This window comes from Vespa crabro, chromosome 2, assembly GCF_910589235.1.
Source record: "Vespa crabro chromosome 2, iyVesCrab1.2, whole genome shotgun sequence".
NCBI classification, from domain to species: Eukaryota; Metazoa; Arthropoda; class Insecta; order Hymenoptera; family Vespidae; genus Vespa; species Vespa crabro.
In genome coordinates, this window is record NC_060956.1 from 3,522,900 (window position 1) to 3,542,899 (window position 20,000).

The 20,000-nt window shown below is 33.3% G+C and overlaps 1 protein-coding gene across 7 annotated transcripts in view; it reads left to right on the forward strand.

Annotated features, from left to right (window-relative positions):
• Window positions 1-20,000, forward strand: part of LOC124422064 — a 243,829-nt gene that overhangs the window by 188,729 nt on the left and 35,100 nt on the right. For all 7 annotated transcript variants that reach the window (XM_046957981.1, XM_046957980.1, XM_046957987.1 and 4 more), the window contains exons 6-8: window positions 14,569-14,913; window positions 15,665-15,851; window positions 17,116-17,205. In XM_046957981.1, coding sequence (XP_046813937.1) covers window positions 14,569-14,913; window positions 15,665-15,851; window positions 17,116-17,205 — 622 coding nt within the window. The remainder of the gene's footprint in view (window positions 1-14,568; window positions 14,914-15,664; window positions 15,852-17,115; window positions 17,206-20,000) is intronic.

Consider the following 20,000-nt stretch of genomic DNA (forward strand, 5'->3'; position numbering starts at 1 on the left):
TTTAAATATCGTTTAAATTGGTTAACGTGATATATATACATAACGATTAGAAAATATCCGGAAATATTAGAAAATGGAGCTCTGCCCCATCCCCTATCCCATACCCTATCCCATACCCCATTCCATCCCCCATCCCATCCTAGCCCACTCCTTTGAGCACTTTGAAAATATTGAGTATAATTGTTACTAACGATCGTAAACGATAAATTTGAGGATACACGCGAGACTACAATAACATGTGGGTATGTAACCATAATGATTGAAAATATATACATATACATATACGCGCGCGCGCGCGTGTGTGTGTGTGTGTGTATGTGTGTGTGTGCATGTTAAATACAAACACGAACGAATAGACAAAATTTTGCAGCTAAATTATCGATCTCTCGACTGGAGAAGAGAATAGGCAACACGCGATGAGGGAGAAAATTGCGAACGCTCTCTATAATAACGGAAGGGGTGGTAAAGAGGTTTGTAGGTGAGACGGGGAAAAGGGGAACGGGGTAAGGTGGTACGGAGGGCAAAAGAGGTGAAAGGGAGGAAAGGCTTTTGAGTAGAGAAACAAGTAGTCATTTCTAACGGCGAAAGTACTATAGTTACTATAATGTTATCTCGAAAACAAAAGGGTATCGTCATACTGTTTCCTTTTCTTTCTTGTCGCCGTTAACCTCTTCTCCCTGTCCCTTCTACCCTTTCTTTATGCCCCTTTTATCCTAGTCTTCCCTGTCCTTTCTTATTTTATATCTAAGTTTTTAATTCGTCTCTTCATGATTTTCATCGTTCACGCTATTGATAGCCGAATCAATGCACGAAAAGATTATGGAAGAGAGAAAGAGAGAGAGAGAGAGAGAGAGAGAGAAAAAGAGAGAAAGAGAGAGAGAGAGAGAGAGAGAGAGAGAGAAATAGAGAAGAAAGCCCCTTTTCCGGAAACCGCAAATAATAATTACGATCGCGTGCCGAGCGGTTATTAGCCAGGAGTACCGGAAACTGCTTCTGTTACTAATGATTATGTTCGTTGTTCAAGTACCGCGCGCTAATGGCGCCACTTAATCAGTGGCCGCTTCGTGAATACGTTAACGCGACTTAATGCATCGTTGCATTAAGGACAAAGATGGGTGTGTGCTCCCTCGAAAGTAAGTGCACGCGCTGCGCCCCCCACTCATGAACTTATCCTTATTTCTCTCTCTCTCTTTTTTTTTTTTTCTTATTATTTTTGTTTTTTTCTTTCTTTTTTTTTTTTTTTCTTTTTGTTATTTTATTTTATTTTTTTTCACTTCTTTTTTTCTTATTAACAATATTTAAAAGAAAGAAAGATTTTTGTAAATGAATTTCTCTTTACATATTTATGTATATTCGATCGATGATCGACTAGTATGTATCTACGTATGTATATGTATGTTTGTATTAACTGTCGCACGTTGTTTCTTTCACGTTTAAAAGGGAAAAAGAATTCTTTTTTTTTTTTATAGAAGTGCATAATGTTCGTTACATAATTGTATTATTAGTAAATATAATGTTATATTAAAAAGAGTATATATATATATATATATAAAATATATATGATACACTTATATAGTAAATATTAACTCTCGGATATGATCTAATAATTAATTTTGCAAAATTACATAATGTGTGATATAGGGAAATAAAAAAAAAAAAAAGGAGAAAGAATGAGCGAGAAATGGAAAGAGAGAAAGAGAGAGAGAGAGAGAGAGAGAGAGAGAGAGAGAGGGAGAGAGAGAGAGAGGGAGAGAATGAGAAGAGTTAACGCTAAAATTAGAGCTATCCTATATTATCTCGATCACATTTATATAATTATTTATTTCAATCTTGTTTAATACTACGATAATCGATAAGTGAAAGCAGCTTTTATTTAATTAACGTCCCCAGGTTACTCTAATTATAATTTGAGTAATTGTAAAAGCAGAAATCTGGTATATCAATTGTTTCCATCAACGTTAATTTCTGTTACAAATAAAATCCTCTTTAGAATCCTCTTCTTTTCTCTTATTTTCTCTCTCTCTCTCTCTCTCTATCTCTTTCTCTCTTTCTCTGTGATCAGTCTTGAAAGAGCATTAAAACGTTGGTATTACGAGTTTAAACGATACTAAATAACGTCATTGACGTATCCACTTAACGTTTAGAGAAGGATTTATCGATCTTACCGTTACTCCACCCTTTTTCCTTCTCCCCTTCATCGTATTATTATTTGTTCGATTATTTCATTTCTTTTTCCTTTTTAATCCCTCGACAAGGATCAAAAAAAAAAAAAAAAAAAAAAAAAAAAAAAAGAAAGAAAGGAGCGAAAAGAGAAAGAAAGAAAAGAAAATAAATAGTGATGATATTTTTGAACGTAATTAATGACGTTGATCAATGATTTATTTTAACGAAAAGGAATGATTGTTTACTATCACGAAAATGTTCCGTCGTATTCATCGTTATCGAGGATTAAAAGAAAAAGGGAAGGAGAATGACTCTAATATCACTATTAGTGGTATTAGTAGTATAATTGAAAAAAACAATAGAAAAGAATATAATAATAAAAATAATTATAATAAAATAAAATAAATAAAAGGAAGTAATGTAATAATAGTAGGAAGTAGTAATAGGACAATTAAAACAAAAACATATATATATATATATATATATATATATATATATATATATATATATATAAAAATAAAATAAAAAAAGGATGTAGCATTCTGTAGTTGAACAAAAAATTTTCCTTCCTTCTTTCTTTTTCTTTCTTTCTTTGTTTTTTTTTCTTCTTCTCCCTTTCTCTTCACTCAACCAGTCACCATCCGTCCATCCGTCCGTCCGTCCGTCCGTTCTTTCGTCCGTTTTCCCCAACCCCGAAGCTCAATGGCGTCGCGTCGCTTGAGATTTAGCACGTCGAGCCCGACGGCATGGCGAGGAGAGTGTTGGTGAGTGGTTAACGTGGTGTCGTGTGAAAAATGCTCGTTTCACTGGCAAACGTCGACTGAAAAAGTGACGTAATAGCGGGCTACAGCTCGTCGTCCTCGTCCTCATCCTCATCCTCTTCTTCGTCCTCGTCCTCTTCTTCGTCCTCATCCTCTTCTTCGTCCTCGTCCTCTTCTTCGTCGTTGTCGTTGTCGTCGTCGTCGTCGTCGTCGACTCGTAACGCCACGCCCTACAACGGTCCTCGCGGGCAAGAGAAGAAAAGAAAAAAGAGAGAGAGAGAAAGGAAAAATGAAGAAAGAAAGGAAAAAAAATGGGAACGTCAGGGGTGATATTCCATACTATAGAACGAAGAATAATATTTTGCCTTGTAAAAGGCAGCCTGGTTGATAAAGAAGTACGATTCCGTTGTCGTTTGATCGGTGATGACGCCTACATACGCTATCTCTCTCTCTCTCTCTCTCTCTCTCTCTCTCATTCTTTTACTCTCCCTTTGCCTGCCATATCTCTATATCCTCTTTTCTATTTTTATCGCTCGACCTTTGTTCCATGAGAACACACGCACGCGTATATGCGCGTGTTTTAGCATTCTATCGTTTCACCCTTATGTTTCACCGAATCAAAGCGTTAGGAGATAGAGATGATGAACATCTAGATAGTGTAGTGTTGGAAAGTTCGAAAACTTACGCCTCCCCTGGTATAGAGATATATGCTAAATATTTTATTCCATTGTGAATCTATTGTAAAACTGTCTCTCTCTTTCTCTCTCTCTTTCTCTCTCTACCAATGTCTAGACTTTTATTAAGAACGTAGAATTTCGAAACGATGTCGGCCTGGCTATAACAATCGAAGGAAAGAGCAAATGTGCTGGCATATTTATATCGTCACCATTGTCTTCCGCGTGCCGTTAACGGCGGAAGCCGATACGGAATTGCGTGTGTTGTTCGTCGCGATGCATACTACTACTACTGCTACTACTACTACTACTACTGCTGTTGCTGTTGCTACTACTACTATTCCTACTAGTAGTAGTTGGTTGGAACGGTGATAGTGATGGTAGTAGAAACTGGTCGTACTGTTCTCCTCTATCCTGGATCGATCGACCGTACTATTGTTTCCATTGATAATGAACTATTCGCGTACCGACGACCTGTACACGACGGCTAATTGAACTCGGTACGCCGTCATTTTGCAAATTCCAATTCGACAATGGCTGTTTCAAACTCGAAGAAAGAACGGAATTAACAGTAACGTCGCAGCAACAGTACCACCAATGTTGAGAAATGAATAAACGAGATATGTTTCTCTTTCTCTCTCTCTCTCTCTCTCTCTCTCTCTCTCTCTCTCCACTACCTTTCTACCTTATCCTCACGTAGTATAAATCTCTAATCCTTGAGACTCTAACTTGAACTTGTACCGAAGAGGTTATAGCAGGAATGAACGACGCTCAGTAATAAAATATTCAATTGGTCAGACAAAGGTTTGACCTCCCTCAAGTTTGATTACTGCAAGTGGTACAACACCAAAAGTTGAACTTCTTGTCCCAACCGGCAGTAATTTAACAATACAATATCTTACAGACTGTTGATACTTCGTAAAGTGGCAAACATTATCAACGATTTATTAAGGAATGCCTATATCAAGGCGTAATAATTTAAATCAAATATTAAAGGAACATTAATCATATATTTTATTGTTTGAATTTAAACTTACCTGTATTCTTCTCGTAACTTAATATTTGTTCATTCTTCTTATTCTTCTAACGTTGTTTGAAAAAGAAAATTCCTCTTCTCTCTCTCTCTCTCTTTCTCTCTCTCTCTCTCGGTTTTTCTCTTTTTCTCTTCGTTTTCCAGAATACGTGAAATATTTTTCAAGTTTCATAACTCGCTTCGGGTTAGTAAAGGACACAAGTTAGTTGCGTAGATTTTCAGCGCGGACATTTTCTTCTTTCTAACACCCGTCGATCCTCTACTCGCTAACCTCCCCTTGTTGTTGTCCGTGTACACTCGGCGCGTTCCAGTTAAATTTTTTCCTCCGCGCTCTCGCGCAGAAAGAATTCTAAAGACCCTTATTTCGTTCGCTTTGGGCGCTCCTTTCCTGTAACAATGACTTCAGTTTGTGAGAGCCGACGAAGCAACTTGACCCACTTGTTTTCTTTTTCTTCGTTCTTTCCTTCCACTTTCTTTCGTTTTTTCTCTCTCTTTCTACAACCTACGTTCTATCTCTATCTCACTCGTACACCTTTTACAAACTCACGAGTAAGTTAACGTGCTCTCTCTCTCTCTCTCTCTCTCTCTCTCTCTCTCTCTCTCTCTCTCTCTCTCTCTCGCTTTCTCTTTATCTCTTAATCTCTCTCTTTCTCTTTTCGATCGACTTACGACGCAACAGTTGTAATGAGAGAACATTTATCAAGATATTGTAGACACGTTCGAATAAACGTTGTTGGATTAGATATGAAAAGGAATAAAAAAAAAAAAAAAGAAAAAAAATACAATAAAAAAAGGAAGAAGAAAAAATAATCTGTCTGTTCTAGTCGCAAGCTTCTTTTTTTCCTGCTACTACGTCTCTTAGCCATGCCAGTCTACTTCTACCGTCGTATGACGGCTAGTAACACTCTGCGATAAGAAAAGAAGAAGGAAAAGATAGAAGATAGTCCAAAAGACGGACGTTCGTGTGCTTATGAGAAAAGCCTCCTAGCAGGGGTCGGTTTACACTTTAAAACTGTTAATCTCGAGCACGAATCTAACCTTTCAGTTTCTTCTATTATTTCACTTTAATTCTTTTTTACTTCTTGCTCTTGCTCTTGCTCTTGCTCTTGCTCTCTCTCTCTCTCTCTCCTTTTTTTTCTCTTTATCTTTCTCTCATTCCCCTCATGGTCCCCTCATTCTGTATCTCTTTTCTGATCGCTCGCAGAGAACATTTTTTAATTTCGTCTTTGAGGACTCGATGCCTCACACGTACAGGCTGACGCTGACCCATTTCTCAAAATTCACCGGCAACTTTCTACCTCAACTCTGGAACGGCTCGAGTACTCCCTTAACGGCGAAGGTAAAAAAGAAAGAGAGAGAGAGAGAGAGAGAAAGAGAGAGAGAGAAACGAGCTTTTCATCTTAAAAGCGTCGATTAAGTTGACATTCGTCGGAGCATTCGTGACTTAAATTGAAATTCTCCTTTTTCTTCTTTTTCTTCTTTTTACATGTGACCGACCTTGTCGAGAGCGACACATCGATCAACGAAATGATTTATCTTTTACGTTTGGAAAAAGAAAATAAATGTAAGAGAGACAAAGAATGAGATGAATTAAAACGTACGTAACTATATATATATATATATATATATATACACGTGTAAAAATGTGAGGAATGTAATTCATGAAAAATGTTTTTCAAAGTGATAAAAACTTTTTTTAAGAGAAGAAAAAAGAACTGAAACAAAAAATAGTAATAATAATAATAATAATAATAATAATAATAATAATAATAATAATAACAAATTCACGAACACAATCACTTTATTCACATACATATATATATAATGAAAGAAAAATTTCATATATATATATATATATATATGTAAAAAAAAACTAGATTAAAAAAAAAATCTTAAGAAGAGAAAAAAAGAAATAATAATAATAAAAATAATAAAAAACGCATGAAAATGATCGTTCTATTGCATACAATTATTTATCACGTTATTTACCGTGTCAAAAGAAAAGATATTTTTAAATGTGGTTGAAAGTCTAATCAGGCTTTTACTTAGCCTGTTTCCTTGACCTCAGTTGCCTCAAAAAAAAAGAGAGAGAGAGAGAGAGAAAAAAGACAGGAAAAGAGAGAGAGAGAGAAAAAAGATAGAAAGAGAGAGAGAGAGAGAGGAAAAAAACAAGAGCGTTTTATTACCACTTGCCGTTAATCCTTCGCTAGCCGAATAGCATCGTGGATTGTTTTTAAGCATGGCAAAACCTTAGGCCGAGAAAATGAGGAATTTGTAGAGAATAAAAAAGCAAAGAGAGATAAAGAAAGAGAGAGAGAGAGAGAGAGAGAGAGAGAGAGAGAGAGAGAAAGAAAGAGAAGATTGTGGGATATCGTCGAGCGAACAACACTCTTCCATTAAGACGCGAATTCTTTCGAGTCTTGAGCTGCCATTTTCTACGAAGAAAACGTTAGATCTGAGAGTATTACGTGCCGTTTTACTATTTCCTTATCGATAAAACGCACACTTCTTATTACGTATGCTAGAAAAAGAAAAAGATACAAAGAGAGAAAGAAAGAGAGAAAGAGAGAGAGAGAGAGAGAGAGAGAGAGAGAGAGAGAAAGAGAGAGAGAAGGAATCCTTTCTAGCCGTTAATATTACATCAAATTCTATGACTATACATTCGAACATATTTCAATTTAAGATTCATTCAGTTTTTTCTCTTTTTCTTTTTCTTTTTCTTTTTCCATTTTTTTTCTTTTTTTTTTTTTTTTTTTACGAGCTCTTTTCACTTTGTTCGAAACAATTTTCCACATAGTAACTACGATTTCTAAAACGAACTATCGTATCGTACTTCCTTTTTGAAATGGAATAAAGGGATTTACATAATTATCGTAAAGCTGATCAATATCGGCGATATTATTACATTATCCTTTTCGTAAAATCCACTTCGAGAGAGAGAGAAAGAGAGAGAGAGAGAGAGAGAGAGAGAGAGAGAGAGAGAGAATACTTTTAGAGACATTATCGATGACAACATACGAGAGAGAGGGGAGGGAGAGGAGTGAATAATGATTGAGAAAAAATTAAAGAGAAAAAAGGAAAAAAAAAAAAAAAATTAAAAAAAAAAAAAAAGAAGAAAGAATAAAAGAGTGGTCAGATTTAAAAACAGTTTTCTATTAAATCTACGGAATACAATGGATTGTAAATTGACTTAACTCTCTTCATGGTTTCTATTACGAACATTTCATTTTAAGTAATCAATCCATAAGTTGTTATTGACAGATATTCTTTTTTTTTTTTTTTTTTTTTTTTTTTCTTTTATATATATATCTTATAGAATATTAATCCATCTTGAATTCGATAATTTAATCATTTTACTGTCAGTATGTGTTATATATGAAGAAAAAAGAAATTAGGTTATTTAGTTTAATTATTCGTTCTTTTTTTTTTGTTGTTTCTTTTTTTTCTTTTTTGTTTGTTTTTTTTTTTAGAATATATAGAAAGTAAGAAAGAGAGAGAGAGAGAGAGAGAGAGAGAGAGAGAGAGAGAGGGACATTTATCAAAATTGTATAATATAATATTACACAATATTATAGTCTTGTTAATTAACATTCGAAATATTTTTCATCTTTCTGTAGAAATGTAATTTTGTAATTGGGCCGGGCGAATATATTGAAACGAATTTTTTTCTTTTATAAAACGAACATTCCGGGTAGTTTCAAAAGTCTATAAAAGACTGTATGAAAGTTGTAATAGGGTATATACATTATTCTTGACTTTTGAAGAGAGTATAATAAATATATATATATATATATATATATATATATATATATATATATATATATATATATACATATATATATATAGTAACATAGCAATACATCTGGCTTGTCCAGGAACATAACTGACGTAAATCCGGTAGTAAATTTGGCTTTGATGCGGGCTATGTTGGCACTTAAATTGCATTACATAATTGCACGCAACCCTTCGGCTATCAGGAACGGCATCGTCGTTGGAAGAGAGCAAATGATGGAGGTAGAAGAAGAGGTATAGGGGATGGGGGCGTATAGAATGAGGAAGTGGTGGAATTGGTGTAATGAAGGTAGGGGAAGAGAAGGAAAAGGGCTTGTATGCTCCCTACTAACGGAATTACATTCAAGCCTTGTTGTTTCGGCTTCGGTATAAATGTACTCGAGAATGGCGCAACTGCCTCTACGAATTATCCTCTTTATTTATCGATCGGCTAATTCTATTTTCATTACTAACTTTTTCAACAACTCCGTTCATTCGTGATATAAATTTATATTTCTCGATCGTCAATGAGAATTACATTGTTTATAACGAGCTTAGGAAAAAAAAAAAGAAAACAAAAGAGAAAGAAAAAAAAAGACCAAGTATCTAATAGATTTCATTTTTCGTACGAAGTTTTCGTTGCAATTCGATTTTTATTCTTTTTCTTTTTTTCTTTTTTTTTCTTTTTTTTTTTTTTTTTAACAATCTTTGTTTTCAATTGTTTTCAATAATTCAATTCATTTTTCTCTTTTCTTTTTTCTCTTGTTCCTTTTTCTTTTTTTTTTTCTTTTTTTTTTGTGATGAACTTAGAAATTTAAACGTCTAATATAATTCAAAAGTTCGCAAATAATTATTTAATAATTAAGAGTGACGCATTAATGTTATCGACGAGACACCTTGTATATCAATGGATATATATATATATTTTGTTCGTTTGCTTTCGGAACAAGTTTTGCGTTGCATCAATGCACCTGGCGATGCAAAATTCATGGGCGACACGTATCGACGATGCAGTTGATCACGAAATCTTTGATATCGTGATCGTTTAAAAAGAGTCGCCGAATTGCTATTGGAAAACAAAAAAGAAATAACTAAATAAAAAATAACAAAAAGAAAAAAAAAGAGAGAGAGAGAGGAAATTTTATTCACATTGAAGCGAGAAAAAACATGTAAAAATTTATCAAGATATCGAGCGCGCAAAGAAAATGGCGACCGGTGGCTGAGCAAATATTGCACGTTAACCGTGAAAAATCTGTGCCATTGGGTCACGACCCGTACGAGTACACGTCAAATATATTACATCAAATTTAAAATAAGTAAGAGGGTAAGATGGAGAAATAAAAGAATGAGAGATAATAGGAAGAGGAAAAGGTGAATAAGGAGGTGAAGAAAAAGAAGAAGAAGAAGAAGAAGAAAAAAAAGGAGAAGAAATAGAAGAATGAAGAATCACTTTTTCATGCCCGAAATATTTTCTCTTGACACTCGGATACAGTGGAATAAAAATAGAAAGAGAGAGAGAGAGAGAGAGAGAAGAAGAGAAAGAGAGAGAAAGAGAGAGAGATACAGATAGTCTCTCTATTTAATTATGTATGTATGTATTATGTATTATGAATTCTCTCAATGGTATAATTATAAATATCTAGTTAAAATATGCAACAATAGACAAAAGAACAAGATATGTAAATATTGATGAGAGAGAGAGAGAGAGAGAGAGAGAGAGATACTATATTTAGATTGATGGATCATTGGTGATAGTTAGAGATATATAAATTTGCCGATATATAATTAAAAGTCTATAATTGAGTTATGAAAAAAGAAAAATAAATAAATAAAACATAAATATTTATCAAATTTTCAGACGAAAGAGAGAGAGATCGATAGATCCTATATTAAGTTATGGATGGATCACTTGAAGCCATTTAGAGATATATGAATTCACCGATATATAATTAAAAGTATATAGATAGATATATATGCGAGAAAATAATAAGAGCAAATAAATAAATAAATAAATGACAAGTACAAGGATGCAAATATTAAGAAAAAAGAAAGAAATAGATAGATAAATAGAGAGAGAGAGAGAGAGAGAGAGAGAGAGAGGGAGAGACGTGGATAGATAAATGGGCCTTATATATAGTTACAAACTTGGAACCACTTAAAAAATACATAAATTCATCAATATATAATTAGAATTATATATAGTTAAGATAAGCGAAAAGAAAAGAAAGAAAACAAGATACACAAATATGTAAATATTGATTAAAAAAAGAAAAAAAAAAAGAAAGGAAATAAAGACAGATAGATGGATGGATCCTTGAAGATACACTTGGAGATGCATAAATTGGCTAATAATTAAAAGTGCCACATATAGATCTAGGTATATGAAAAGAAAAAAAAAAATACGAAGATAAGAGGGAGAAAAAGATAGAGAGAAAGAAAGAGAGGGGAGAGAACGGAGATAGAGAGAGAAAAAGAGATAGATAGATAGATAGATAGATAGAGAGAGAGAGAGAGAGAGAGAGAGAGAGAGAGAGAGAGAGAGAGCAATAACGTTGAGATGGGATACTATTTTATTCTCTCAAGAACGACTCTCATAAGCGTCGTATCTCTTTGCTCCAACTATATAACCAGTTAACTATATATTATATCTACTATATATATATATATATATATATATATATATATATATATACGCGCAGAACTGCTCGAAAACTCCTCGACCCAATTAACTCGTCGTTAGATCTCAAGATTCGAAGCGTCCCTTGATTGCGCGCCTCCTGCTCTGCGAGATATGTACACGTTTAAGGGCGTGACGTGATCAAGGCGAATTCATCCGCTCTTCGTAAACGAGGATAACTCGAATATGTATATATATATATATATATATATATATATATATATATATATATATATATATACATATGTATATACATACATATATATATATATATATGAATATATGTATGTATATTTATATATTGATATCTGTAAATACCTGTAAATACAAAATCCAACGTGCGTATATCACTATCAATGTCGAGAGAGAAAAAAAATTTGCTCTTTTCTGGTGGTCTTACGAGCGAGCTGCAACTCCAATTCTCAAACATCGATTTTGTTTTCTTTGCGATACACGTCATAGGACAAATAAAAAGAGAAGAGAGAGAGAGAGAGAGAGAGAGAGAGAGAGAGAGATGATAACGAAATAAAAATGAAAAAAAGTATAAAGAAAAATCTGACATTTCGCGCACACATCTTTTTTTTCTTTTTTTTTTTTCTTCTTCTTCTTTTTTGTCCTCTTTCTGCCTTTCTTTCTTTTTGTTTTTTTTTTTTTTCTTATTTTTTTCCTTTTGTAATTAATTTTAATCAAATTTATATATTATATGCTTGGCGAAATATTCGACAGATAAAATTGATTTATTCCCAATTAATTTAGTGGAATAATTTTGATAATTAAAAATTTAATTCGGTGTAAAGGATCGCAACGAATTTAAACGAATAAAAGAAAAGGAAAGAGAAAAAGAAATATAAGAAGAGAGAAAGACAAAAATTATTTAACAATTTAACAAAAGACCCTTTCTTTTGTTTCCTGCCGGTTTATTTGATTTTTGATTTGGTTCATTAGAAAAATTTATTTAATTGATCGTAAAAAAGAAAAAAAGAAAAAAAAAGGAAAAAAAGAAAAGAAAAAATAAAAGGAGTGTAATAGAAAGAGAAAGAAAAAAACGATCAAAGAAGTTCAGCTTCGTAAATATTGAAAATTGTTCAAGTTTGAAAATAATTTACTATTAAAATAGAAAAGCTTTTCTCTACTTCGAAGATATATAATACTTCCTTTTACTCAGGTCGGCTCTTACGATTGGCGGAAAAGTCCTAAGAGAAGAAAACCGATGAAAGAATGCACTGGTACGACACTACCGGGTCATGAATAGATGAGAGAAAGATAGAATTGAAAAGTTTGGTGACCTGAGGACCGTCTATATGTATAGTTATCCATAAATCCTTTGGCTTTTGGGCCATTAGAGATAGGTTATTTTCAGCGTTGAAAATTTCTTTTTTTACGTGAGAAAAGAAAATTGACGATAAAGAAAAACGAACGAAATCGAAAACGTGTGTTAAATTTAAATTTTCCTCTTTATAAACTTCGATTCATAATCGAAGTAGAAAATAAATTAAGTAGTTTTCGATAGATTTTTCTTTTTTTCTTTTCTTTTTCTTTTCTTCTTTCTCCTTTTTTGGATGCAAGCAATCCAAAATTTTTAAATATCTTATAAAAATAGGATTGTAGGATTAAGTGTATGGACGTTGTTTCGACACTTAAATATGTAGATACGAAAAATGTGTCTTACGGTAAAAAAAAAAAAAGAAATCAAAATAAATAAAACAAAACAAAACAAAAAATATAAGAAAAATCACGGATAAAAGGGTCAAAACGAATTGCCAAACTCGATTATCTGCTACTATTTATGATTTTTTTTTTTTTTTTTTTTTTTTTTTTACTTATTTGTTTCTTCCTCTGATCGGATGCTATTAACAATTTAACAAAATTTTAATTCTTCTCTACGATCTTCTAATTTTGACCTTTAAGAAAGTTTCTTTTTTTTTTTTTTTTTTTTGTTTTTCCCGTTTCTTTTTTTAAATTAAATTCCTCTCGAATAAAAAGATAATTAAATCAGTGATCCATCAGGGATCGTCGGTCGATCCCGACATACTTTCGTTCACTGATTTATAAAGGGGAGGGAGGGGAGGGGGGAAAAAGAGGAAAAAAAAATAAAGGTGGAATCCTCAAGATTATTACGATTTTTTAAGATCGGATTTACGTAAATTCCATAAGTTAATTCTCGCGCGTTGGATAATTTAGAATTGCCTAATCTTGTCCGTCTCTGTAAAAATTGATGGAAAGGAAAGTTTTTAAGGTGACCCGTTAGAAAACTAGAGCGGAAAATACCGTTGGTGTCTCCGAGGATGACGGTATAATTATTCCTCTTGCATATTACGATGCATCCTGCGCGCGGGATCGATATTCTATTCCTAAACTTCTAGTCGTATGTGGTGTGTTCTTGCCTCTCTCTCTCATTCGAAAGTGGGTCAAACCGTAAGAGGCCGCGCGCTCGCGCTCTTATTACTACTCAAGGGCCGTGTCGAACGAGTTTATCGCTCGAAACTTATCTTCCACTGCACTGTGTATTTACCTAAGCCGTTTCTTTACAAACTTCATCTTTCAAGTTCTTCTTTTTCTTTTTTTCCCCGTCCCCCACCCACCCTTTCTTCCTTTCTTTCCTTTTTTTTATTTTTTTATTTTCTTTTCTCTCTTTTTTCCTCTTCTTCTTCTTCTTCTTCTTCTTCTTCTTCATCATCATCATCAAAGAATTGAACGCAAATAATCCCCTGTAATAATTATTCCTGATAAAATATAGATAAAATGAATTATTTCATAATGCGATAATTGTCCGCTTATAAAGTTCTCATCGATGAGCATTGATAAATCAATAAAAAAAAAAATAAAATAAAATAAAATAAAATAAAATAAAATAAATCATTCCTTTATTCTTCTCCATTGGACAATACGAATAATTTTTAACGGAATAAATTTTAATATTCGTCCAAAATATTTTACATAGGAATATGAAAATATTCCTATGTATTATAATTATCTACGAATTTCTAAGAATTATATTATTTATTATAGTAACAATACAATCATTTGAAAGCTTTTAGAAAAATAATAAGTAAGTCCAATAAAGTGGGTATATAAATGAAATATCTTATGAGATCTACTATCGTCCTAAAAAAGAAATTAAAAATTCTTATAATCCCATTATTAATATTATTATTATTATTATTATTATTATTATTATTATTATTACTATTATTATTATTATTGTTATTATTATTGTTATTATTATTGTTATTATCATCATAAAGAAAAGATAAAAATAATAATGAAAATAAATGAAACATTCCAGAGGCACAATTTATGTTTCGTAATAAAGAAATTCATTGAATTCTTATACCTCATTATTATTATTATTATTTTTATTCTCTCTCTCTCTCTCACTCTCTCTAACTCTCTCTCTCTCTTTCTCTTTCTTCGTTTTTTTTCCCCTTTGTATAAAAATACAAAGTAAAAGGTGTATAATGCAAATAAATGTTATGTATATTTTTTTAGGCAACCGTCACCAAGCTCTGGCACTACGGTAACATCAACGATCTCGTCAAATGGCGGAGATGGCGATGGCAATCAAGTGATCGGCATGTATGCTGTTGGTACAAGCGTTCCAACGTCGACGGAGACGTCAACGATAACGCCGGTAACGACAGCGTCCTCGTCTATCCAGATGACCGGAAATACCGCGATCGGTACTCATTCAGTCACAAATATTACGAGAAGCGTGTCCGCACCTACGGCACCAAGGCCGCACGTTCAAATTAATAATTCGGCCAGTGTTTCTGCTAACAATTCGCAAAGGCCACGACTAAGAAGAAATATGAGTCGTACCGAAGCCATTCGAAAGTGAGTCCAATTATTTGTCTTTTTTTTTTTTTTTTTTTTTTTTTTTTTTTTTTTTTTTTTTTTTTATATATATATATATAGAAGGGAAATCTGAAATTTTTTTGAAAATATATCCATATAAATTTCATCGCATTGATTTCTTTTCTTTTCTCTCTTTTTTTTTCTTTTTTTCTTTTTTTTTTTTTTTTTTTTCCTTCAAACAGCTCTCTTTTCATGAAAATTTTAATAAAATTTATAAGCACGCTACACTCATATAGAGAATGAATAAAATTCATTTTCGTTCTTTCGTTTCTATTGCTCTTTGTAAGTTTTAATTCGTCATAAAATATTTTTCGTATCATTACATACGTCATAAAATTTTTTGCCCTTCTTTCCTTTACATTTAATAAAATTTAAAATCGTAAACCAATTGCCGAACGCGAATCATATAGATTTGTCGTTTCATTCGCTGACATATTCAATTTCATTTCTTGATAATATTTTTCACGTTTGATTTCATATTACTTCTCGACGTGAGATTCTTGATTATGAGAATTGAAAGAAAAAAAAAAACAAAAAAAAAAAAAACAAAAAAACAAAAACGAAAGAAACTGAGGAAAAATATAAAAAGAAGGAAAGAATATCTCTATTAATTGAAAAATTATATACATATATATATAAATATATATATATATACATATATATATATATATATGTATATACCAGATTTTCTTCATTACTCTCTAATTTTCTGGTTTATTCGTCGTGACAGTTACATCAAGCGTGAAACCGCACAATTCTTTGGCGTCGACGAAGAAACCGAGACCGCGGAAAAGCAGAGATGGTTGGATAGACGACGACGAATGGCGTCGAGGAAGTACGGTGCTCTGGTGCCGGAACATAGACCACCGGACCCAGATATTACGAGGGACGTACCGGATACCACTGACATACCCGAGGTGAGTCCGTTTTCGAAAATTCCCCGAAAATTGTCGAAATTCGTCGAATAACAGAAGATAACGTTAGGGAGGAATGGAGGGAGTGGAGATGGGAGAAAGAGTATGACGAAAGAGGAACGTGTTACGTTTTAGTGAAACATCTAAATTCAATTATTATTCGTTCCTTGATATTTCAATTTAATTTATCAAAATTCATTCATACTTTTCTTACTGAATAATTATTAATCATTTACATTTATAACTTTCAATTTATTATCTATAATAATATTACGTAAATAATTTATAAATATTTCATTATGGCGCCTGAAAAGCCGACAACATTTCATACATCGCCGATAAACATAAAGTATCGCCTGCGAAACAATATTATCGAGCTTTGTGTAGAGTGTTGCATATTTACAGGCGTGACGTCAAATCCCACGATCACGTAAGTAATCGTGATTTAGAATTTTTTCATTTCTATCTTTTTTTTTCTTTCTTCCTTTCTTTCTTTCCTTTTTTTTTTTTACGGTCATATCTGAAAAATAGGGAAAAAAAGTAAAAAAAATCTCTGAAAAAAATTTACAAATTCGACAGCCCAGTAGTGAGTGAACGATAGAAAGAGAGAGAGAGAAAGAGAGAGAACGAGACTCGAGAGTTTCATTTCGGTCTATCTCGATCGTTCTCGACCATTCAATTTCGCTATTGCCAGGCGCAAAGACCCTCAGCTATCGTCCACCAAAAACTTTTCATCGACTCGATCGTGCATCTGCAAACGAGTTTTACGTTTTCGCTCCTTTCTCTCTCTCTCTCTCTCTCTCTCTCCCTCCTCCCCCTCTCTCTCTCTTCGTGTTAAAATTTGCCAACCAAAATTGTCACGTATTCAAAATGAAATTTTTAATCCGTTTGGGTACGTTCGTTCTCGACGTCTCGTGACTTTGATCGGTCGTAGCTCGATCGTGAAAATTATATGCGAAAAAGAAAAAAGAAAAAAAAAAAGAAAAAAAAAGAATAAACAAAATGAAAAGAAATCAAAAGAGAAAAGAAAAAAGATACGTATCAATGAAATTCTATAGCGACGTATTTAAAACGCATATATGTAATATTACCAACGAATATATGCATATTTCTGAATACATACAAATTATATACAGACGAACTGAATATATACAAATTGTATACATATATATATATATGTATACAAAATCGATATTTGTTGGATCTTAGAATAGGTATCTCTGAATGATGACAAGCCTATGACAAATCATTTTATTCCTTGTTTTAGGGCGTGACATTGAGACGATGGCAACAACCTGTACGTAGGAAAGATTCCGTAGCAAGGATGACACTGTCGGGACTTCACTACGTGGTAGAGGTGAGTTTTAGATATCAACCAGCTATTGATTATAACGATCGAATCCAATTTTTATACGTCATGGATACGTAGATCAGGATCGACAAAGTACATACATATATTATCCTAAGATCATAGTATATCGAGAGAAACGTGACTTTTATATTCCAACGTTTTATCTTTCGTCTTAAGATCATTGAAAGATCGATAACAATATGACGTTAGAAAATACAATAAAAAATCTTGATTTATATTCGTTGACTTTTTTTTTTACAAGCGAACAAAAAGATCGTCGAAATACATTCGATTAAAATTATAAATATTTATTTTAGAAAATGTTCATTACGAATCGTTTAAAATAATGAAAGATTTGAACGTACATAATATCGATTAAATCTTCTCCGAACAAATTATACATACATCGAAATAGTATTATATAATAATATAATCATCTTAGAAGCGAATGAACGACGACAAATCGAGTACTTTGTTGAAGATCATGTAATGACTGGAAATGGAACCGAATGAGAGGAAATCTGACTGCGGTTAATCAGCGCTCTCTGATCGCCTAGCCGATGTTATCCGTCTGAGTGTGTCGGTAGTTAAGTCGCCTTGAACTTAAGTTACACGTCCGTACGGAAGTCAGCATGATCATTAAGCTAACGAGAGTCTGGTAGCCCTCTTCCGTTTTACAAGCACTAGTTTCAGCTTTCCTCGGAGTAAAGCCATACGATCCTATAGTATTATATACTTGTACATAACTACTCTGCACGTACATACATTTATATATATATATATATATATATATACATATATTTATTTATTTATTTATCTATAAATAAATAAATATAAATAATAATATAAATATAAATATATAAATAATATATATATATATATTTTTTTTTTCTCTCCTTCTTCTGTATATTACTATTGATTATATATATATATATTTACATATCGACAATATTTCTCGTACGTAGCCAAACGCTTTTCATAAACTTTCTTTCAAGCTCTTTTATTCTTTGAAACGTCGTCATTAGGATGTCATTATGGGCCATTAAAATTACGCCCACTCCCATCGTACGATCTCGATTATTTTAAATTATACGCTCGAAGTACTTTAAACCATCGTAGTTGTTGTCGTCGTCGTCGTCGTCGTTTGTCGTTGGAACGATGAGGAGAGGGAAAGGGGAGGGAGGGAGGGAGGGAGGGAAAGGTGGACATAGAGCGTGAGTGTTTTCTTTTTCTATTTCTTTTTGTTTTTTTTTTTCTTTTTTCTTTTTTTTTTAACCAGGAGAAGGGAAAGGGCAGGGATGGGTGAGAAAAGAGACCGCTTGAAAAATGTCGAATAAAAAAATCCATTAGGAAATTTCCATAAGACCGTGTAAAGCGTATTTAAATGGATCGAAGGATGATGATTACTGTTAGGGAGAAACGAGGAGGTGGAGGAATAGGTGTAAGTGTGTAGGTATAAGTATATAGATGTAGGAGGAACGAGGACGTGGGGGTTAAAAATCATGACGCTTTACTTTTTTAGATAAGTGAAAATCCAAGCTTAATGGGCCGTGATATCCTGGAAATTCTATTAAATGGTACGCGCTGGTAAGACTCTCGTCCGCTGTCTCTCTGATATCCAAGACTACTTACTATCAGAGGGTTATAACCATGGATCTTTTCGTACCTCTTTTAGGTACCTAAAATCGTTTTAGATCGTCCAAGTGTACCATCATCATCCAATATCCGATGTAGAGATAACCCATACGACATTTTTACCGCGTTTCAGATCGACGCGGCGATCGGGATATTAGATTTGAAATTGTCAGAATTCGAAGAATCTTCTCTCTCTCTCTCTCTCTCTCTCTCTCTCTCTCTCTCTCTCTCTCTCTTTCTTTATCTCTTAAGCCAGTAGAACGCTCTACGACACGTTCCTTCACTATACCTTTTTTCCGATTGAAATTCTTTCTCGTATTGATAAATACATAACCAATAGTAGAAATACTTGAATGTATGTATGTATGTGTGTACGAATGTATGTATGTGTGTATGTATGTCAGTCTTATATTCTTCGCAAGTTCGATACGATACGATTTTTATTGACAAATTGTTCCCCGCTAACAAATTTATTATTTATTTCTCTTCTTTCTTCTGTCTTCTTTCTCTGCTTTTCTCTTTTTGTTTTTTTCTCTCTTTTTCTTTCTTTATTTTCTTTTTCCTTTTCTGTCATTCATTTCTTCTTTCATTCTCTTTTCCTTCCTTTCTTAATATTTATTTATTTATTTATTTATTTATTTATTTATTTATTTATTTATTTCGTTCTTTTTTCGTCTTCAACGAGAAGCAACAAGGAAACAAAGAAAAAAAAATAAACATAATACCTTCGTGAGATACGGAAAAAAAGAGAGAAGTAATGGGAAGTGGATGGAGTGGGAGGGAGAGTAAAGGGAGAAAGAGAGGGAGAAAGAGAGAGAGAGAGAGAGAGAGAGAGAGAGAGAGGAAGGGTAGTTGAGTGGGGTGGTGATGGTGAGGACGACGCTAAACGCATCGCAACGCGCGCGTTAATCCTCAAGGGAGGAAGAGGAGGACGGAGAAGGGAGGAAAACGAGTATGACCGATTTTTCATAGAGGTTCGACGCGTCGAACTGGTACGTCGAACCCACTGCCGCCGCCACTACCGCCGCCATCACCAATGAGATTCGGTATTTCTTTTTTAGCCGCCATTGTTGTATGCGAGGTTGTTCCATTCGCGAGGTTTCCCGACAGTGAAAAACTGTATCTCTCTCTCTCTCTCTCTCTCTCTCTCTCTCTCTCTCTCTCTC